General features: G+C 43.8%; 3 protein-coding genes across 3 annotated transcripts; 1 reads left to right on the top strand and 2 right to left on the bottom strand.

Annotated features, from left to right (window-relative positions):
* Positions 1–820: 820 nt before the first annotated feature.
* On the top strand, positions 821–4163 carry ublcp1 (ubiquitin-like domain containing CTD phosphatase 1). Its single transcript, XM_076102664.1, has 10 exons — positions 821–1130; positions 1251–1342; positions 1632–1717; positions 1850–1965; positions 2236–2334; positions 2606–2643; positions 2824–2922; positions 3113–3229; positions 3354–3481; positions 3608–4163. The coding sequence occupies exons 1-10, from the start codon at positions 977–979 to the stop codon at positions 3633–3635; spliced, it is 957 nt and encodes a 318-aa protein (XP_075958779.1). The 5' UTR covers positions 821–976; the 3' UTR covers positions 3636–4163.
* A 1286-nt stretch (positions 4164–5449) lies between these two features.
* Positions 5450–7972, bottom strand: il12bb (interleukin 12B, b). The gene is made up of 8 exons (XM_076101421.1): positions 7879–7972; positions 7662–7763; positions 7274–7456; positions 6479–6584; positions 6204–6373; positions 5902–6062; positions 5655–5773; positions 5450–5495 (listed from the first exon to the last, which is right to left on the bottom strand). Exons 1-8 carry the CDS (start codon positions 7970–7972, stop codon positions 5450–5452), a joined length of 981 nt encoding a protein of 326 aa, XP_075957536.1.
* Positions 7973–10768: 2796 nt separating this feature from the next.
* ubtd2 (ubiquitin domain containing 2) lies at positions 10769–21277 on the bottom strand. The gene is made up of 3 exons (XM_076102558.1): positions 21007–21277; positions 17997–18233; positions 10769–12625 (listed from the first exon to the last, which is right to left on the bottom strand). Exons 1-3 carry the CDS (start codon positions 21074–21076, stop codon positions 12114–12116), a joined length of 819 nt encoding a protein of 272 aa, XP_075958673.1. The 5' UTR covers positions 21077–21277; the 3' UTR covers positions 10769–12113.
* Between the last annotated feature and the right edge of the window lie 341 nt (positions 21278–21618).

Below are 21618 nucleotides of genomic sequence, written 5' to 3'. Positions count from 1 at the left end.
AGGAAGTGTAAACACACAAACACATTTGTGATCAATCAGAGAAATGGTCTGAAAAAAGAAATATGCCGCACTCAATGTTGATTAAGTGGTATAAAGCGTTATTCTCTTCTCTTTCCTAGAAGTCGGTGGAAACTATTATCAAACAGTTTTATGTTAATCTATTATAATATGGTCACTATGGTAACAAAGGGTTCTTTTTTTCCCCCCTACGTCACTACCGGCGGCAGGATTCGGGACGCAAGGAAGAACAGAGTGTGCGCCGCTCGATGAATGAAACTGAACGGCAAACTTCACTGATTCATTCAACTTTCAGAGGGAATCTGACAGCGTTGGTCCAGCGTTACATGACAGCTTGCTCTACCAGGTGAGGACACCCAAACCGTGCAACTAGCCTCGTCAGCTAATGCTAGCTTGTTGTCTCGTTGCCTCGCGCGTTGCTAGTCTAGTGTTAGCCATCTCATGCTAAAAATATCAACATCATAGACCGTCAAAGGGACTGCTCCGATTAGGTGGCATTTTTGCCGATGTGTCTTGAATAAGCCAGCCAGAGCAACAGAGGCTTAACTAAAGTCATGCAATGTTTTGCTCTCTGTGTTTGATCATTAGCTACTTTCTATGTTTTGCTCAAGCTACAGCCAAGTTGACACCTCTCCTGTTACTTTACCTATTCCCCTTCTCTCTCTCTCTCTCTCTCTCTCTCTCTCTCTCTCTCTCTCTCTCTCTCTCTCTCTCTCTTGCAAGGTGGACGCCTGCATGTTTGTTGCTGTAGCTGGAAATATTTTTGCTTCAGAGTGTGTGCACTCGTCTGTGCGCGTGCATACCTAACTCCAGCTGCAGCCGAGTGTGTTGTGTGTGTGTGTGTGTGTGTGTGTGTGTGTGTGTGTGTGTGTGTGTGTGTGTGTGTGTCTGTTTGTGTGTGTGTGTGTGTGTGTGTGTGTGTGTGTGTGTGTGTGTGTGAGAAGAGCCCGTGTGTGCCATGTCTGTATCAGTGATCATAAAGTGGGGAGGGCAGGAGTACTCTATCAGTTCTCTGTCTGAGGAGGACACGGTGATGGACCTGAAACAGTCCATTAAGACCTTGACTGGGGTGCTGCCAGAGAGACAGAAACTACTGGGACTCAAGATCAAAGGTGAGAGGGCATCCGTGGTCACAACCTGGTGGAGCTAGCGTAAATAATAACATATGATATCCAAAACAGGTGGACAAGATATCGGGACATTATCTCCCTTTCCTTCTGTTCTTTCTCCAGGTAAACCTGCAGAGGATGAGGTGAAGCTGGGCTCCCTGAAGCTGAAGCCCAACACTAAGATCATGATGATGGGTACCAGAGAGGAGAGCCTGGTAGGTGGTGGGGGACTTCAAAGATATCTGCTTGGGACTAAGGACTAGTTTCCCAGTCAACTGGCAATGTGCCCGAGTGACCGGCTAATTTGTAGTTTAATGAAACATGATAGTTATTGAAAGAGTGACAGACTTACGGTCACTAACTAGCTTTAATCATGTGTTCAGTAAGTGGTTTGTTAGGTGATGGTCCTGCTACTTGTTGATGATGGTGTTATCTAAAGTCTGATGTACTGTGTTGTGTTAAAGGTTCCCCTTTGCTGATCGGTAACTGTTTTGTTTTGTGCAGGAAGAGGTTTTAGCCCCTCCCCCAGAGAACGATGATGTGGTCAATGATTTTGACATTGAGGAGGAGGTCATTAATGTGGAGAACAGGTTAGTTATTGTAACGGCGTGTGTGTGTGTGTGTGCGTTTGTGTGGCTGCACAGGAGCGAGATGACATTTGTGAGAGGAAATGTATCCGTGTGTGTCTGAGAGACGGATGTTGTTCTATGTTGTTCTTCTAGAGAGGAGAATCTGGCAAAGATCGCCCGTAGAGTGAAAGACTACAGGGTGGAGGAGATGAACCCTCCCAGAGAAGGCAAAAGGCTTCTGGTACTAGATGTGGACTACACGCTGTTCGGTGAGTTACAGTGACGCCGGCATTTGTCTCGATCAGAATGTGACTGGGAAACCTTGACTTAAATCATAGCATGCTAAGAGCAAACACTGTGCGTTTACTCTAACTACACATTACACAACATTTACTTTGATACTGCGTCTCCACTGTTTCTTCTCCTCGTGTGTACGCACGCATATGTTATATGTGAGGTTCATAGGGTTGAGTCTTTTATGAACACATTTAAAATGTTGACATCAGTTGCATTGATGTCTGCAACCTATGTGTGTTTAGATCACAAGTCGTGTGCGGAAACGGGTCAGGAGCTGATGAGACCTTACCTTCACGAGTTTCTGACATCAGCCTACGAGGACTATGACATTGTCATCTGGTGTACGTATCTCCTTGTCTGTTCTTGTGAAGGTCTGAATTTGGACTGAATGCCATGCATCACTCTAGATGTAATTGATGAAAATGCAACATTGACTGTACAACTCAACTTGTATAGGCCACTGGACACCCTCAGTAGGACAGTTTTGTTGTTGTTTTTATCTATTAAGTTTCTATCTTATGGCCATTTAGTTGTTTATTTCCTCTCTGTGCTGCTACCCAGCAATTAGTGCTTGTGGAATACACATCTTACACATGTGCTTTCTCTCCACAGCTGCTACAAGTATGAAGTGGATTGATGCCAAAATGAAAGTAAGTATTCCACTTGTTGTGTTCTTTGTGTCGTTGCTCAAGCTCCACTCCTGCTAACATTACTGTACTTTACCCTTTTTTGCCAAAAGATGGCAGTGTTAATCAATTTAAAACACAGATCGGAGCAGAAAACAACACTACTGCCTGTGTGTGTGTGTGTGTGTGTGTGTTTGTGTGTAGGAGCTGGGGGTGACAGACAACCCGAACTACAAGATTACCTTCATGTTGGACAGTGCAGCAATGATTACGGTACATACCCCGAAGAGAGGGGTTGTGGAGGTTAGTACACACACACACACAGCGGATCATAAATGAAGATATTGCCGTGTTTTACTGCTGCTGTTATTACTTTCACAGCAGAAGAAAGCATCTATATTTACATGTAGTTGTGTGGTGCAGTTTCCTTCCCTTTTGTTTAACTTCTGATTGTAGATTGTGCCTTTTATTTGCACTGTATCCTCATATCCAGGTGAAGCCCCTGGGAGTGATATGGGGGAAGTACGAAGAATTTTACAACAGGAGGAACACCATTATGTTTGACGACATCGGACGAAACTTCCTCATGAACCCACAGAACGGACTGAAGGTAGGCGGGCCCGCATTATCGTCATTGCTTTCGACCTTCACTTCTTCCTCATCATTGTCAACGTTAAGCACAGGTTTTCCTGAATCCTATTGTGTGTGTGTGTGTGTGTGTGTGTGTGTGTTAGATCCGACCCTTCATGAAGGCCCATCTTAACAGAGAGAAGGACAGGGAACTCTATAAACTGGCTCAGTACCTCAAAGAAATAGCCAAGCTTGAGGACTTCAGCGGACTCAACCACAAGCACTGGGAGAGGTAGGCACACGTATGCTAAGCAGTAATGATGTGTAGTTTAGTACTGACACACCGCATGCTTGTAGCACCTAAAAATATGAAGTATCATCAGTATTATGTGTACTGAATGTGTCTGTGTGTGTGTAGGTACCTATCTAAGAGGCAGCATCACTGAGGAGGGACTGCATCCTCGGCAAAGGCTGGACACTACTATCCCATCATCCAGTTCTCTCTCTCTCACACACACAAACATGGCTATTACAAGCCCTTTATTACAAACCTTAATACAAATCCTACAATAAGCCTGCAGACGCCAACTCTCAAAGGCTCAGGACTGAGATGGGCTTCCCGATTTATATCTTTGCATGTTGTCTCTCACACATTTTTTATGTTGCATTCATTACAATAGTAACGGCAGTCACCACCCGTCTGTGTGGTGATCATTAGGGATGCATCGATATCGGATATCGGGCTGATACTGACTCAAATAGTTGGATCGGGCCAATCTATTAGGTTGTGCTCATTTACTCTATATATTACATCCTGGTTATTCCTGTTTAAGTTTTGACCAATTTGTTGCTGCATTTAAACGGTTTACACTTGAATTGTAGTTCCTGTTACTTTTGAGGATTGTTTTTTTTTTTACCAAGTTGTAGGTGTACGATTTATTATTTTATTAATAAATAACAATTCCGTCAATGTACATCTATGTATTCATCTGTTATTTTGTTTTACAAAGTTAGGAAAGCAATGTTTGAGTTGAGCCTAATGTTGCCTTACACATAAAAGGATGAGCCCGGTTCCTTCCATAGGGCGGGGCACAGAGTTTATTCTTTAAAGACTGGTCTCCGATCACTACTCGGTATCAGCCGATATCCAAAGCCCAGGTGTCGGTATTGGGACTGAAAAAGTGTGGGGGGGGGCGGTTGTAGCACTTTCACCTCATAGGAAGTGTGAAGTTGCATGTCTTTCACTAAAAAGTCGGCATACTTTGCTCTGACTATCGAGCCCCTCTGCTCTACCATGCAAGTAAAAAACGAATACAAATATTTCATCATGGTTTTAAGGTCAATAAGTTTCCCCCACCCCTGTACGAAGTTGAGATGTTGCCTATTATTATATATACTGAAGAGATTGAGATTCACCATCAAAAAGCCAATATTCTTCATTTGAAATGATTGAATGTGAAATTCAACAGAGAAGAATAAGCTTAACTAATTTAACATATAAGAGGTTTACAGGAGTACTTCTTGCAAGTACATTTTGTGCAACGAGTATTGAAGACTTAAAGTGGAAAATTGGAAATGCAGATAATATTGAGAGCGCTTGCCCAAGACAAACCTATAAAGTCCGTGAGCATCAAACCGATGCCTGCAACCTTCACAGTTGGACATGTAAAAATATGCAATAATCCTCAAAGCTACTGGGACCTTAGCAGCCGAGTTGAGATCGAGACTGGTTTTGTAGCAAAAATGCTGTCACATCACGCAAAACGTGCATTATCTGCTTTGTTATCTTTCTGGTAGCCGCTTCATTAATGAATGTTTTCCTCATCACATCCCTGACGTCCTGGCTGTAAATATGACAATAAACCTTTTTTTGTACCTAACTTAACTCGTGTTCGTCAGCGTTCTTGAAGTAATTTTGAAATGAGTAGTAACATCTTTTTCAAGAACTACCACTGTATATAAAATACATCTGAGGTGTTACACAACAAAATGCCAGAAGTGCAGTATATTAATATGTTTATCAATTTATTATGACATTTTAATAACCCTTTTAGCAACAATTCTGCAAGCATAGTTGTAAATAACGTCACAGAGGGCACAAAGGAAGGACTTTCAATCATATCACAAATTATCAAAGTTCCATCGAGATCAATAAATACTGTACAGGTATGCATTCAGTCCGAAAGCACCCGTTTTTGTGCATTGCAATAAAAAATGAGTTAGAAAAATTATTTCTTGCAAACTTGAGCTCTTCCATCCTTTATAGCTTCGGTCCAGTGATGCAGCCCACGGTGTCTTTATTTACTCTGGAGACGGGACATGTTGGAATGAAACAGTGTGGATCAGATCTATGTTGGCGGCATGACTTGATATTATTTGGATAAATCATATGCTCTCATCAAATTAGGTATTTGGTGACAAACCCCAGTCAAAACAGTTCTAAATGGCCCAAGTTATATACTTACGTGCAGAAGCTCCAGTGGCTAAATGGCCCGTTGGTGTATTTGTCCTGAGCTCGCACACAGAAAACATACTTTTGGGTTTTCACGTTGACCTCATACTTCGCTTCCTGAATGGTGTTAAGCTGCACAAGAGAAGAGACCACACATTAAAGACAAAGAAGTGTGGTTCAACTGGAAGTCAGCAAATGTGTTTTTACAGTAAGTGTAACTTGAATCGGATCTACTGTACTTCATTGCACATATTGATTACCATTATGTGGCGTTCACTGTCACAGGATGATCCTTTGTGGACCACCTTCACCTGGAACTGCAGGCCAAAGTAGGTGGAGGGCTTCTCCCAGGAGTCAGGGTAGCTCCAGCTGAACACCTTCCCATTACTGATGCACAGGTTAGGGAGTGCTTCCGGCCTCACTAGATATGATGAAGGGGGGAAAGGGGAGCGTAAAAGTACAATGAGAAGGATGCAGCAGGATCGCAACGGAAGGCAAAGACAGAAGGCAATAAGGATGGATGGATGAAAATGAGGCCACACAATAGAATACAATCACTTACCAATCTCTCTCAGGTAGAAAGCCTTTGCGTAGGCCTCGAGGAGAAAAACGCTGCGTATGTAGATGGTGAGGGAGATGCGGTGCTGATCCTCTTTGTATGGGCAGCTGGGGTCCTGGCAGTGAATCCCTGATCCCTCAGCATCCAGCTCACAGGAAATATTTTCCATATTACTAGATTGAAGACAAAGTGGTTGGTACAATACTCCAATCTCGAAACAGGATGCAGGATACAGGATCCACTCCTGATATTAATGAGTATTTGCATTTTGTCCTCACCGTTGTGCCTTCACCAGGAGCACAGAGGCGTCGGGTCTCAACCTCGTTCTCCTCCAGGTGCAGTGGAAGGAGCCTTTATAGTTAGGTGTTGAACAGTGAATGTGACCTGTGAGGAAGAGAAACACTGTTAGCACTCTGAGTCTTTCTCTTTGTGTCGAATGCTCTTGTGAACAATTTATCTCTATATGTTTGTGTTTCAGAGCACTTTATTTTGAAGGTCCCTAGCATTTAAACATCAATAAATCATTGCATATGGCACAAAGCTGGTAGTACAAACAGTTCTGAAGCTTCTTAGAGCTTTTCACAACTTTTGGTTTATATATATTTTTATATAATTATATAAAAGTATAACCATGAATTGGACAAAGATGCTTTCTTTCTATTTTTAATGTTTTCTCCCCTTTAGGTAACTTATTTTGATCGTTGTGTTGACTCGTTCCTTTCTCTCTCTCTCTCTCTCTCTCTCTCTCTGTCCACTTGTGCCTTACCTTCCCATCATCACACTACCTCTGCTCCTCCTTTTATCCCATTTCTTCATGTGCCCCGCCATTCATCTTATCTTTTAAATGTTGTCTGCTTTTGGGCAACAGCCTCTGTCTATTTTTCCCCCCATGTCTCCCACATTCTTTCTTAACTCAGCTCTAAAGTGACATCCGTCTGATGTCTCCTCCAGGGAAATACCCCCATAGGTCCAATTACACAACACATCTTTATCTCTCTCTGTTTGTCTTTCCTCTCATTGTGTGCCTTCTTTGTTCTCCTCCTTCCTCTCTCCCTCCATCTTTCCTATCTCACCTGTTTCAGGGGATCCTTCTTCCAGTATGACAGCCCTGTTGTCTGGGACTACTTGGATCAGGATCAAAGTGTGGTTGAGGTAATCTCCATTTGGACCGAGGTGACAAGTGTAGTTTCCTCCGTTCATCTCCTCCACTAGGACCGTGACCTGGTTCCCCTGCAGAGCTGGTTCAGTCGCCTCGCCTGAGACAAGGGGAATAGTTCAACGTAACAATGATGCCTCAAAATATCATAAAGACACAGAAAAATCTGACTGAAGTATTTTAGTTTTTCAGATAATCTCATATTTTTCAGATTGATTAGCACTGTATCAAATCTGCACAGGTACTATTAGAAGTACCGGTGATAGTAGAAGCAGTATTACTTGTAGTAGTAACAGTTGTATTACCATCTTTCTTCCAGACCACAGGTTGGTTTTCATAAGCGTCTCCACAGCTCAGAGGAACATACACCATGGTGCTCTCCCCGTAAGGCACCCTCAGGACCAGAACTAGTTAAATCATAGACAAGAAAACACACATTCACACAGACTGACTTGAATCAGCATTTACTGCGAAGACACAAACGGAGAGGAAGATTCAGTAGAGAAAGGAGGAGCTACCAACCATTATCCATCAGGGTCTCTATGTTTTCTTGGTCGCTGATGGAGCTGGCGTAGCACAGTCCAGCATACAGGACCATTAGGAACAATGCACGCATCTGGAAAAAAGGACAATAAGGGCAGGTACATTAACGGAGGGAAGTTTATATGCTTAAACCTCGACCTGCTCAGCTTATTCTAATATCCTATAAGGTTTGTCACCCAAACAATACAAGGGTATTTTTAACAAGTAGCTATCCTAAAATAAAAGTAGTAGAAGGTACAACACTTTTCTCTGAAATGTAGCGGAGGAAAAGTAAAAGGAGAGTAATTTACAACAAAAGGTTTTGCAACTTCTTCTGAAGTAAAGCATACAAGTACCTCTAAGGTGCATTTAAGTAATTTTAGTACTTGAGTAAAAGTAGTTCTGACAATGCCATAAGGAAATCATCTAATTCAAGATTTGAAGAGTTTGCCAATTTCTTTCAATAACATTTTTACTTTAAAAGAGATATTTATTCAATATATTTGAATAAAGACCTACTTAATAAAATGCTGAAGAAAAAAAACCAGATAATCTTTATAGATAACTTAAGATTCATATAGTAGATCTTACCTTGACAACTGGACTTGATCCAAAATGTTCACAACTGCAAGGTGACCTGATGAGGATGCCAGAGAGGTGAGGTTGCTATTCTCAGTATGTGTTCAGTTATCTGCATGAACTCAGCATGCTGCTGCTTGTATTTATGCAACAGAAGGTAAAAAAAAAAAATCCCTAACACGAAGAGGAACTGCCCCGTGAGTGCATGTGTGTGTGTGTGTGTGTGTGTGTGTGTGTGTGTGTGTGTTGACTTGAGATCGTGATGTTGTCCATCACTTGGAAACACCGGGACAAGTTGTATTAATTGAGAAGCAAAGGAACAGATCCCCATTATCGTATTTAAGTTTCCTCTTTTCTTCAGCCTGATTCACCCAGTCATGAGGAAGATGGCAAAAGCCCAATTCATGATATATCATATTCCATTGTGAAATTGCGTGTATGATAGTGCAGCCACACAGACCATTGTGGAGGAAGTGCGGGGAGGACAATAGAGACAGAAACCTCTGTGAAAGGGAACTGGAAAAAAATCAAGTTTGTTTGCGCATGACAGTGTGCGGTGGTGTATCACTAAATGTCAACAGGTACCCTGGAAAATGGTCATAAAAGTAGGAACGAGAACAAGAAAGCAGAGCGTGATGAAACTTCCATTGACGTGGAAAAGAGAATAGAACCACTGTGAAGAAATACAATTGTTTCACATGTGAAGGGGTCCCACGAGGGATCGCTGGATTTGCTTTGTGACGCAAGCGTTCTTTGGCCCATGTAGAAAAAGAAATATCTCATCTGGGAAGTTACCTGCGTGCTATGATTTATGAGAGGAGTTTCCATCATTCATTGTGCTCCCATTGTAACCACTAACATTTCACTATGCCAGAGCAGGTATAGCTGTGATGATAGCCAGCAGACCATTTACTATAACTCTTTCCTGATTATAGTTATGGAGGTTTCTTTTGATTCAACGTCGCTCTGCTCAAAAGGTAATAGATGACTATCGCTCATGGCTATAGTGTGCGCTGTGGTTTCTGAACAAAAGTTTGTGGCTCAGAAAGAGCACCTAATTGAGCCCACACGCATGTCCCGAATTACAAGATTCATGTAAATGAAAACTTTTATAAAATGTATTATTGTAATAACATTCGCGCACAAAGAAAATGACATTTTGAGACTGATACTTGAGCAGGTATGATGTATAAAGGTATTTACCCCCCAAAAAAGCCACAATTATGAGGACTTGACATGCAATGCCACACTGACCTTATGTTGCATTCACTTACCTTCTGCCAGTCACTCATGTACAGCGTGACCTTTCACATTCAGTAGCAGGAAAGTGGGCCATTAACTCTCCTTCTTCCTCCACAAATAAAACTCAAATGCTTAGTTACACATGTTAACGCCATTCAGTGGTTCACGCTACTGATGGCACGGAGCTTGTTAGCACACAGGTTAGTTCCTTCCACATTCCGTCACTGGCTGATTGACGTTTGCATATTTGTTCTCAGGCTGGGAATGCAAGTTGGCAGCACTTCATTCAAACACAAAGCTTACAGTGGCTTCTTCTTTCTAGACGGCCTCTCTGCATCATGGGGTTTTTCTTTTCTTTTTTCCAAGGAATTTTCCATGTTCTGTCCGGCTGGAATGAGGCGATTTAAAGGAGCTATAGGTGGGTCTCTTATCTTTGGACAGAGCCAGCTGTTTGCCCCTGCTTCCAGTCTCAATGTCAAACCTAATGTGAACCTATTGCTTCAACACATGCTGCATCGACACTCTGGCCAATATACATGCCGATGCAGTTGCGGCTCTTTTTCCTGCACGTTAACACTTTGCAGCAAAGCTGCTTCCCCCTACCTTTGATATAAATTTCCTTCCTTTAGAGCCAACTCTTATTCTTGGCCAGGCCAGTCAGGCCTCAGGTTTCCCCTGGTTGCCTTTTGAAAACAACACTCTCCCCATGAACCACCGGCTTTATTTTAACAGTTTTAACATTTTGGTTTGTGTACAAATTTATCCTTACCGTTAGACAGAGCCAGCCTACCTGATTCAAATGTTTATGCTAAGCTAAGCTAAGCTAAGCTAAGCTAAGCTATCTGGCTGCTGGCCACTGATTCGTATTTATTAGACAGACATGAGAGTGGTGGCGATCTCTTCACCTTACTCTTAGCAAGAAAGCAAATAGTATAGTTTATTTCCCACAATGCCAACTGCAATTGCGATTGCTAAGATAGCGCTATAACGTTTGTTCCACCTCTATATCGAAATATGAACACATTCAAAGCAAATAATTAGACAAGAGACTGAGGAATAGAAACAGTGATCAATTTGAATTAAAAACATTTTATTTTTAATCAAAATATGCAACTGTGTTTCTGACGTTTTATCCTTTTTGCCACACAAATAATTGTGGTTTTGATCATATACGAACATCCACGCACACATACGCTTATGCACACACACTCACACACACACACACACACAGGCTGACTGACTACTTAATGTTTATTACATGATTGTTCTGTGAAGCAGAGTGAAATAAAGCGTCTGATCCAGCGGCAGCTCGGTAACACATCGTCATGCCCCCCCGACACATCTGTTTACTAACTAGCAACCTTTCCTTACAGCACGGTATACTGGCTCAATCCCCAAATGAGCTGTTTGAATAACCGTCACGATTGTTTTAGCGTCTTCTTCCTTCTGAACTTGTTGAATTGTATGGTAGTGAAAATGTATTTATATGTAAGTATAACCCTGTGCCCTCAGAAACAGAATTCTGCCGACCCAAGTTTTGTCAGAGAGCAGAACTTGAGCGGAAACTGAAACACAGAAACATTTGAACATCAGTGTTGCTCAGAAAACCCTTTTTATGCCATCTGACATAGTTCTCTTTTTGTTGTTTGGTTTCCATGGGAACAGTTAAAAAGACTTCAAAAAGGTCAAAATATCAACGTGTAAAACCAAAAGGAAGAGTCTTTTTCTCAATTCAAGAGTCCGTTTTGCTCCGGCAGACAACCTCTGCCCGAACAAAGCCCATCTCAGCACAAACTAAGAGAAGAGACGAGAAGAGGAGAGACGAGGAGAGACGAGAAGAGGAGAGACGAGGAGAGACGAGAAGAGAAGAGATGAGAAGAGACGAGAAGAGGAGAGACGAGGAGAGACGAGAAGAGAAGAGATGAGAAGAGACGAGAAGAGAGACGAGGAGAGACGAGACGAGGAGAGACGAGAAGAGAAGAGACGAGAAGAGACGAGAAGAGGAGAGACGAGGAGAAACGAGACGAGGAGAGACGAGAAGAAAAGAAGAGACGAGAAGAGGAGAGACGAGGAGAGACGAGACGAGGAGAGACGAGACGAGGAGAGACGAGAAGAAAAGAGACGAGAAGAAAAGAGACGAGGAGAGAAGAGACGAGGAGAGAAGAGGAGAGAAGAGAAGAAGAGAAAAGAGAAGAGAAGAAAAGAGACGAGGAGAAAAGAGACGAGGAGAGAAGAGAAAAGAAGAGAAGAGGAGAGACGAGAAGAGAAGAGATGAGGAGAGAAGAGAAGAGAAGAGAAGAGACGAGAAGAGAAAAGAAAAGAAAAGTGAGAATCAACTCTCATTCTTCATTGTCTCCCTTGTTATCCTCCTCCTCCTCCTCCGCCTCTCTCCGGGCTTCCAGGTTGGGGCCGAGTTAATTCTCGACGGGCGTCGGCTCTTGCGACAGCGCTGCCACTCCTTCCCCTGCCGCCGGTCCGGAGGCCTCTGGTGTGTGTCCTGTCGTCGACGCCGGCTCGGACGGTGTTGGCTGGCTGAGGATGACCTGCACTACGTAGTCCCTGGAGATGTTGAGTTGGTCCAAGCGCAGTCTGTCAGTCAGTGGCCGACCTGAGAAGAACCAGCGTTGGGTCGCGGCAGGCACGCCCTCCTGACTGTGTAGACGGCGCTTCATCATGCCCACCGTGTCCGTGGAGCGGACCACCAGCCGGAGGTCGCGGCCCGTGGAGAGCCGGAGCCGGAGCCGGCACTCCCCTCCCGAGCCGGCGTCGCTGGCGCTGCCCGTGGACGGCTCGGCGGCGCCGGAGTCCTGATCCGAACCGTCGGGCTCATCGGAGCGCTCTTCGATCATGTTGACGGGAGGAGAGAGGCAGTAGACCGGCAGCTGGTATCGATTCCCCAGTTCATCGTAACATTCAGTCAGAGCTCCTGGAAGAACGGAACAACGTGTCAACACTTTACATAAATGTCAAAGGATTGCTTTTTTCCTTTTTAAACTGTTTATTTTTACAGTTGCGAGCATCATTCCTATCAGTTACGATAACATCATCTTCAGCTTCATTGAAAGTGTGGTGGGGCACACAACATTTTAGACAAGTCCATTCTAACCCGTGAATATAACCTTTCAAAGGAAGAAGCGAGGTGAAACACCGACAGGTTACTTCTCGATTTGCTGAAATGATCTGCTGTACTTACCGCAGCTATTTTTAATGCACGGTGTGTGTTGTTATAGGAATTACATATACAACTTCGACATTAGAAACCATCATCGGCAGAAGGTTACAGCTTACTGTAACCCACATACCAATATGAACAGAACAGTTATATTTAGTACACTAGGTTCATGTTTTACTGGGAAGTTCCACTACGAAGCAATTAACAACTGAAGTGAACGTTTCAGGTAAACCCTCAACTGTCCCTTGGTTATGATGAACGGTCTGGATAAGGAGCGCTTTCGGGTGCCTCGCTATGCACGAGCTCGACAACCTTTTGGCACAGTTGTGTTGTATCGAAATAGCTGTTTACTTTTGTATATTTTCACTGTTTCGCTCTTAATCTGAAAGTCAAACACTCACGTAACTTTGTTTCCATTCAACAAAGCCGGAGCCTGAACTCTTGTTCACATTTGGCTTTAATAAGACGGAATGGAGAAATGAGAGTCGGACTCAACAGAAAAACAAAGACTGAGGGAAGAGGAGTGAAAGCAGGACAAAAGGGATTTGGTGAGTACTTTAAAAGACATGTCACTTTTGACCTACTGTGATTCAGACACAGAGTATAGAGTTGGATGAGAAAGGGGGGGGGGGGTAAGATGTAGTGAAGAGGTCACAGAATTCCACAAACAGAAACTACAGTGGTGATTGGAGGGGGGCCCCCCGACAGGTCACCCTGCACAGTAGTGTGTCACTACGTTGCACACCTGAAAACACCAAGTCGTTTTATTGTGGTAACGGGTGTTTTGATCGCAACGTTTGCTTGCCTTAGGTTATTTTTTTTTTTTTACCTTTAAGAGTAATATATAAGTGTGAGTAAAATCCCAATTCATCAGCCAATTCATCCCAGATGTTTTTAAAATTAGAACCAAATAATTAAAGACCAGGGTGACACAAAAAGCAAGAAGTCTCTTCTGTAAATAATTAAACTTCTTGTACCTCTCTTGTATTGTTTAATGACTTAAACTGAGGCGCGAGCCACTCGAGAGAGAGAGAGAGAGAGAGAGAGAGAGACAGTGAGCTTTGTGGTAAGCGAGACTGAGATGAGTCAGCAGAAGCCCACAGGATGTTGCTTTCTGCTCGACACAGAGCGAATGTGAGAGGGAACGAGAGCTTCGCTTTGTTTCCAAAACTGAAATGTGCGGTAATGTGGACAACAACAACAGCACTCATCAAAAAAACCCTTGGTGTGAAAAGAAATACAGAAGTTATTGTAAACCAAACAACCAGGAGGGGGGGGGGGGGGGGGGAACACTTTACATGTCTGTTTGACTTCATTTGAACATCTCGGTTTTATAGTACAGGCCTGACAGTGTTTTCATCCAAGAGTTTGTTGGGTTACGATCCCATTTTATATTAAAGTATGACTCAGGCTATAAAGGAGCCCACACACTCACAGTGTTAAACCCTTGATCTGGTTATTTACGGTGGTCTCTGCCCTGACAACTTTGAAACTAAGGATATCTGTGTGTCTGGTCACAAAGCAGTGTAAACTAAAGGTGACCGTGTTTTTGCCATCAGGACCCCTCGGCTTTGGAACGAGCTGCCTGAGGAGGTAAGGCTCACAGAATCAGGAATCTCTTTTAAATCACTTAAAACACATTTTTTACAGACTGGCTTTTATGTGATGTCATCTTTTTACTGCTTTATTTTATTATTGCTATTACACAGAGGGCTCCTCTCATGTTTTATCTTCATCTCATCTAATCATTCATACATCATACACAGATTTTTCACAGCGACGCGGCCATCTGGAATGAAGTCAAGTGGTGCGCGAGAGTGGTGTGAAAATGGTCGGCAAACGCTGCTGTGTTTGGTGTGTGGATCATAACAACGGCTTGTACATCCTCAGTCTGGAGTCTTCCGGTTTCCCTTTTTGAATAATGAACACAGACTACCGCCACCTGCTGGTACGGAGAGTTATTTCCTCTCACGCAACATGCTAGTTCACCGTTGTCTGAGGTCTTTACGGTGTGTTCAAGTGAAACTTTTTTTTGGCCACGACAAAGACAATGTGAGGCTGTCGGCCTTTGTTGCTGTGTCTGGGCCTTCAAAGTCCTTTCATGTCACAGTGAGGTACCAGCTGACACGGCTAAATATGTGAAAGCTCTCATAGCTAATGTCAAAAAAAAGGCTAATATCTATAAAACAAGACAGATGTTACACACGGGTCACTGACATTCTACAAACATGATGTGGATATGATTCTGTCGGTATATCTCACTTGCTTTTTCTTCGTCTGTGGTTTGGCTCCACATTAGTGTTCAGCTGCAGAATCCTAATTGGTTCCAGGTGGTGCTAATGCCTTTTGGCTTTCATTTAGTGTTTGTATTGAAAAACAACCCTGCAGGGGGGGGGGAGGAAATCGGCCTTTGCACACCAAATTTAAGACGAGCAAGAAAACATCTGTTTACATTAAAGAGTCTTTGTTGCTGCAGGGCTCTTTCGCACGGCCACCCAAAAAGGAGCTTGACTGGTTATGGCTGAAACACGAAGCTTATAATGATGTGAATCAGAGAAGATGAGGTTATTGTTTGATGAAAATCCAACATGTTGACCAACAGGCCGATGCAAATGGCTCCCATCTTCTGCTTCACAGAGTCGCGTTTGAACACCGCAGATCAAGTTGGTCTCCAATCCAATTAGAAGAAGGAGCCCATCAACTGATGCATCTCTAAAGAGTGGGCAGTGTCCATTATGAATAAAGTTCTAAAAAATAAATAAAATATCCAATTCCGTTTGCTGAACGGCAACAACAAAGTCTGCACTGTAATGTGTTAGCACAGTAATGGAAATTGAAGCGTTTTCAAAGAGTTTCTTCAGGATCATTGACTGATTCTGAACAGCTTCATTTTTCTCTCGTCGGTACGTCGGTCTACCGCTTTGGTCCAGACTATTGGATACAACTGTTGGACAGATTTATTGGCTAGATTGCCATGAAACTTTATTTACAGACATTCACAGTCCAAAGGTGATGAATCCTCGGCCTGTCGAGGTAACTACTTTTGCACGACGATATTTTGTCCCAAGAAATGACTACGATAAACAAAATAATTTAAATTTTAAGAATATTTTAAGCCTCTGATTTAATGATACTATAATAGCATAATTATGCGAGTAAACACTTTCAAAGAGCAATAAACCGAATGCTTGTCATACTAGCCCTTGTCATCGGGAGAATGTTAGCATGCCAACATTAGCTTTTAGCTCAAAGCACCACTGTGCCCAAGTAACCAGTTGAGCAGAATAAGAGCAATAGAAGAGGCTGCGAGTGAAACAAACATTGAAGTGAGCAGGCTGCTCGTTGGACTGGAGTGCTGGATTGGCGAAATGGTGACATCAGGCCTGGGGAATCCACAGCTGCAGCACATCGGGATCTGATCTGACCAAACTACTGAAGGGAAAGGAGCACTGACTGTGTTCACATGCATGGACAGCCTGTCTGTTTGGTAACTGAGGTGATGTGAGCGCTAGTGTAACTGTTGGCCAACTGTATTGATTCGTTCTATGTGAACGCTCTCCAGAAAGTTTTAGAGGAGACACTATCTTCGTACGTACCCGAGTGATTACTTCATTACATCCTTCCAAGGACACGCCTCTCTTTTAGTGTATTATTTATTGATTCCTCATACAGTGCAGTATATACCCCCTAATAGCTTCAGTCTCAACTCCACAATGCGGTCATTGAGATATACTTCAGCATCTGTAACCCCTTTTAACTGCGGGCTGAATGCTGTAAATGCTTGTTGCTGCTTGGAATCGGCTCCATATTGATTAAACACTCAATCGCTGTGTGCAGAAGCCACTCACACAAGCAGAGAAGAATAGCCCTGTGTGGGAAAGTTTACTTCCGGTTTATGAAACTTCAACATGAAGGTAGCTGCATGAGCTTAAGATGGATGTGTTACTGCCTCAAGCTGGACAAACACGGAGGCTGTTCTAAAGCTACCCACCACAATCTGTGTTCAAATAGATTTGAGGCCAGAATTTGTACGTGCAGTTGCAACGTCATGTGTCATTTGCTATTGACATCTGGATCTAAGAGTTGTTCATGATATTTGGCAGGTGGGAAGGAAGCAAGTCACCCTCAGTGTGTCCCACTTTCATGCTACACACACACACTGTATGCAGCATGAACTAATGGTTTTACACTGCTTCTACTGCTCCACATAGTTCATGGTTTTACACAAAGAACGACCAGCCGTCCAAAACTCAAAGATATTCAATTTACCGTCAGGTATGAAAAGGAACAGCATCAAATCCTGACTTTTAGGAATCTGGAACCAGCAAACGTTTGGCATTTTTATTTAACTAAATTACAAAGAATTAGGAAAGTAGGAGCCATGGCCGTCGCTTGTCTAAAGTTTTAGCCCCTTGCTTAAAATCTCTTAAAATTAGGGCTGAACAATTATAATCCTGATTATTTTAATAAATATTGAGATCACGATTATTTATAGTAATTGTTCATTCTTTTTTGGGACAAAAGATTTTGATTGCACTTTCACATTTAAATCTAATGAACAGATCTTCGCATCCAAAGAAGACTTAAAATAGCGTTCTTCTCCACCTGAATTCAAACGTGTAACATACAGCATATCACTCTTCTGCTCTGGACTGCAACATTCCAGAAAGATTTTCACAGGTTGCCACTGTAGGTTGTGCGTGCAGCAGCATGACAGCGCCCCAAAGTGAAGCCAAATCATCTGGATCGCCGCCCCCCCCCCCCCCCCCCCCCCCCCCCCCGGTAGGTGACTGTTAGTATAGGAAGTGCTTGATTTGCTGTGAAGCAGAGTTTTCTGAATGGAGCATGCGTTTTAAACATCTGCGGTTGTTGCAATCGCAATTTAATCACGGGAAGCTAAAACTGTGATCTGGCACCAAAAAAAGAAGAAAAGAAGATCTGCAGCCTCCAGAAAAGCCTCAAACTGTTCTCTACAGCTGAGTTCCTGAGCTTCAGTTTCTCTAGAGAGAACTTAGCAAAAAGGGAGGTAATCATCAACCGTCCTACATTAGGTACCATATACAATATACCAAAACAAACACTACGAGGTATCTGCTACGTCTACCACGGTGGAAGTGTGTGTTACCGTGCGGCAGTGTGATGCTGGCCCCGTCCAGGATGGCCTGAGCCAGCAGGTGGTCGTTGCTCTCAAAGGCGCTGGCCGCGGCCCGCAGCGCATCCCAGATCTCCTTCCGGCCCTCGAACGCTGGCGCCGTATCCCAGAACTCATCTCTCTTGCTGCGCAGCTGGCCTTCAGTCATCGGGTAGTCACTTTTCCATTTAGGCCGTTCTCTCTTCAGGGGCTGGTTACGCCCTAGAGTCACTGGGGGGGGGGGGACAGGATGAAAAAGACAGGATGGTGGGAGGAAGGAGAAAAAGAGATACACAAGAGTATGAATGTGGGGGTGGGGTAAATGGAAAGATGTGAGGTAAGAAAGAAAGATGGGGATGGAGATGGATAGAGGAGGGGGAGAAGAAAAACAGAAACAAATGGGGATGTAGGGAGGGGAAAGTAGATGGAGGGAAGTGGAAGATGACAGTCAGAGAGAGAGAGAGAGAGAGAAGGTGGGGGAATACACAGAGGATGAAAATGAGAAGTAGGGATGAAGAGTAAAGGAGAAAGAAGGAATAAGAAGAGTTAGGATTCATCTGAAACAAAGCATCAGTTGTTTTGTTTTTTTAGAGACTGCTCACAACTCAGATGACAGATTCAACATGAGCCTACACACCATCATGTGATATATAGACATGGAGCACACACTTAAGACTGAGCAGAACCGGAGCTAGACGTGTTGTGTTACTCAACCCAGTTACAAGGTTAGGGTTATAGCATCTAACAGTGCTCCATCTGCAGCAGAATGGCTGATGAATAACACCATCTGGATCAACACCGAAGGGGACAACAGGTACGGGGAAGTGTGTGTGTGTGTGTGTGTGTGTGTGTGTGTGTGTGTGCAACACAGAGACAGAGGAGAGGATGACGGATCAAGGTGTTGAGTTACACCTGCTGCTGGTACACATGTTCTCTGATGATCACATGGCACAGTCCGATAACACCAACCTTCAACTGACTGTTTGTAGTAAATAGGAGCTCCAACTGACAGACTACATTGACTTTTTCCCCTCTTTGGTTGGATATAATGATATAATTCGTTATGAGAGTATTCTCTTTTTAAAAATGGCTCATAAAACCACCAGATTATTGTACTTAATGGAGGGACGAGGGTAAATGAGGTCCTCGGTTGCCAAAATAAGAAACTTAAGTTGTGCGTGGGGGGATATTTAGATGTCCCAGCAGTACACTCGAACAGTTAATAGCATTTATAAACATCATTAGCGACACATGGCGATGTAAAACCTCAGGAGCAGCTTTTTTTCCCCTCTTTAAGTCTATTCTTATTGCAGGTTGAATGCAGTCTACATTGGTACAGAAAAACAATCTTATTTTTAACATTAAAGTGGCGTAAAAGAACATACAATTATAACTATTTGGAAAATTCCGATGGGCAAGGTAGTTAAACAAAGACTGTGCTCTTGTTAGGAAACAAGAGCACAAACCAAGAGAGCAATAAACCATTGTCGACCATATATCCCACACCTTCCTCCGGCCTTATACCTCTTATATATTCTAACACTGGTGCCCTTGGCTTATCAAACACTCGCCACCTTCCTACATTCCTGAATTTAAGCTTTCCACGTTGACTACTTGTCCGTTTGTTCATACTTCTGCAGTAACCTACTTTCCAGCTCATCCATCTGTTCATAATTTACAAATGCACTCATAAACACGGGCCTACTTGGCTTTCTTTCAGTAATTCCTCAAAACAATTAGTGATGACGCTTGAACTCGATGAACCTAGTTATGACACCTGCTTTGGTGAAAACAGATAAATTGACATGTGTTCGGGTGTAACTGCCTCGTCTCTGTCCTCATCGAGCCGGGTGTCAAGTAACAGCTGCTTGTCTGCATCTTGTTTTAACACTGCGTCGCTTCTTGTTACTACGAACTCTCCTCCACAGATACAGGGATCTCTGGAACCTGTTTTACGGGACATCTAGACGTCCAGGATGTCGGGGGAGATGACCGAACACGTCGGCGAGACGGATGCAAAAAGGAAAACATGAAGGAAACCAGGCTAAAGCTCAGCATCACAAAGCTCTATCTCCAAATCTGTGATTAAAATAACTCAGTGGTCAGAAGTGGAACCCCTTTTTTCAGACCAGACACGCAGGAAACTACAGCACAAAGTTGTCTACAGCACCGTAGCTTGATACAAATTAAAAGTGACAGTATCACCAGAAAAGAGCTAGTGGTAAAAATCAGTGTTCCCTATGCATATTATTTTGTAATAATAGTATAACATGCCCAATAGCCTTAGGTATTGCATGCACTACTGCTTAAATACAATGAACCTAATCTGCTGCAGTCTTCTGTAGTCTGACACTACTCTGCTCTGCTCATAGTTGATCTCGGGCCTTGATCACAGTGAAAAACACACTTCCTTCATCATGAGGGTGAAGCACCCTTTAAGTTTTGACACCTCATCCTCCTCTCTCTCTCCCCCCAACACTTCACAGCACTGAACATGCACCCAACGCCTCGCGTACACAAAAGACTCCATAACAAAAAAAGCCCTAACGTGTTTCATAGGTGCTGCGTGCATTCAGACAACAGTCCGGACGTGATTGAAATCAGACTGTGTGACTCCCCATGCAAAGCCATTGCCGTCTGTGACCCATATTTGTTATGCAGAAAAGCTAGCAAGCTAACGAGGCTACATTTTAGCCGGCTAGCTCAGTTAAAAGACCAAAGAACAAAAGGGAGGAAAGCGTCGCACAGTAAATACCCCCCCCCCCCAGTTTTTAAAGTAGCGACGACGCGTCGTTTCTCGCTTCGAGGCCCGCTGTGTGGAGGGAGATACCCGGGGGGAGCTGCCGTGTCTGTCTCCGGCTCTGTCTGGCTCGGGTATAAAGGAAGGGAAGAAGACCTCCAGCCAGCACAACATGCAAAGAAAAGCCCACAGGAAGCCCCCCTAAAAAAACGAAGAAGCCACGCTCGTACGCACTGAAATAGGTTGATAAGCGCTGCGAGTTACCTCCAGTGCCGTCCGAGTTCTCGTTTAAGCTGCCCGAGGAGTCGTGGTGGCTCCCGACACAGCCACCCATGGATGTTTCGGCAGAGCAGCCCGGGCTAGGTAGCTCACCCCCCCGGCCCACAGCTAGAGCTACATCCACTAGCCCCCCCTACCTCTCTCTCTCTCTCTCTCTCTCTCTCTCTCTCTCTCTCTCTCTCTCTCTCTCTCTCTCTCTCTCTCTCTCTCTCTCTCTCTCTCTCTCTCTCTCTCTCTCTCTCTCTCTCTCTCTCTCTCCCTTCTTTACTTCCTTCCCTCCCGTCCTTTCTCCTCGTTTCCTCGCGTCCTCCCCTTTTCTCCTTCCCTCCTCCTCCTCCTCCTCCTCCCTCCTCTCAGCATCGGCGGGGCACAGCAGGCCCCCGCATCTTCATCTGTGGGGAAGGCAGCGAGAGAAAGAGCCACAGAGAGGCTCGCATCGTCACAAGGTGACCGAGAGAGGAATGAGGCAGAGGGGGAGAGAGGAGGAGGAGAGGGGAGAGAACAAAGGAGAAGTGAACTGTAACGTAGGAAGGATGCAGTCTCCTTTAGGGCAGCACATGTTTTAGACTTTAGACTCAGTTGATGATTATGTTTTTT

The sequence above is a fragment of the Anarhichas minor genome, unplaced genomic scaffold, assembly GCF_050575085.1.
Source record: "Anarhichas minor isolate MPS153535 unplaced genomic scaffold, ASM5057508v1 ptg000027l, whole genome shotgun sequence".
Taxonomy (NCBI): Eukaryota; Metazoa; Chordata; class Actinopteri; order Perciformes; family Anarhichadidae; genus Anarhichas; species Anarhichas minor.
Note: the sequence above shows the minus strand (reverse complement) of the source record. Positions and strands in the feature narration are given on the sequence as shown.

What these genes read in the sequence shown, in the direction of transcription:
- il12bb (XM_076101421.1), bottom strand. Translation starts at nt 7,972, where the DNA reads ATGCGTGCATTGTTCCTAATGGTCCTGTATGCTGGACTGTGCTACGCC. An exon ending in TGTGGTCTGGAAGAAAGATG is followed by an intron (nt 7,457 to 7,661) that starts GTAATACAACTG and finishes CCCTTGTCTCAG; the next exon opens with GCGAGGCGACTGAACCAGCT. An exon ending in AGCCACTGGAGCTTCTGCAC is followed by an intron (nt 5,496 to 5,654) that starts GTAAGTATATAA and finishes TCCCGTCTCCAG; the next exon opens with AGTAAATAAAGACACCGTGG.
- ublcp1 (XM_076102664.1), top strand. Translation starts at nt 977, where the DNA reads ATGTCTGTATCAGTGATCATAAAGTGGGGAGGGCAGGAGTACTCTATC. An exon ending in CGAAGAGAGGGGTTGTGGAG is followed by an intron (nt 2,923 to 3,112) that starts GTTAGTACACAC and finishes CCTCATATCCAG; the next exon opens with GTGAAGCCCCTGGGAGTGAT. An exon ending in ACCCACAGAACGGACTGAAG is followed by an intron (nt 3,230 to 3,353) that starts GTAGGCGGGCCC and finishes TGTGTGTGTTAG; the next exon opens with ATCCGACCCTTCATGAAGGC.
- ubtd2 (XM_076102558.1), bottom strand. Translation starts at nt 21,076, where the DNA reads ATGGGTGGCTGTGTCGGGAGCCACCACGACTCCTCGGGCAGCTTAAAC. An exon ending in GAACTCGGACGGCACTGGAG is followed by an intron (nt 18,234 to 21,006) that starts GTAACTCGCAGC and finishes CCCCCCCCCCAG; the next exon opens with TGACTCTAGGGCGTAACCAG. An exon ending in CAGCATCACACTGCCGCACG is followed by an intron (nt 12,626 to 17,996) that starts GTAACACACACT and finishes CCGTTCTTCCAG; the next exon opens with GAGCTCTGACTGAATGTTAC.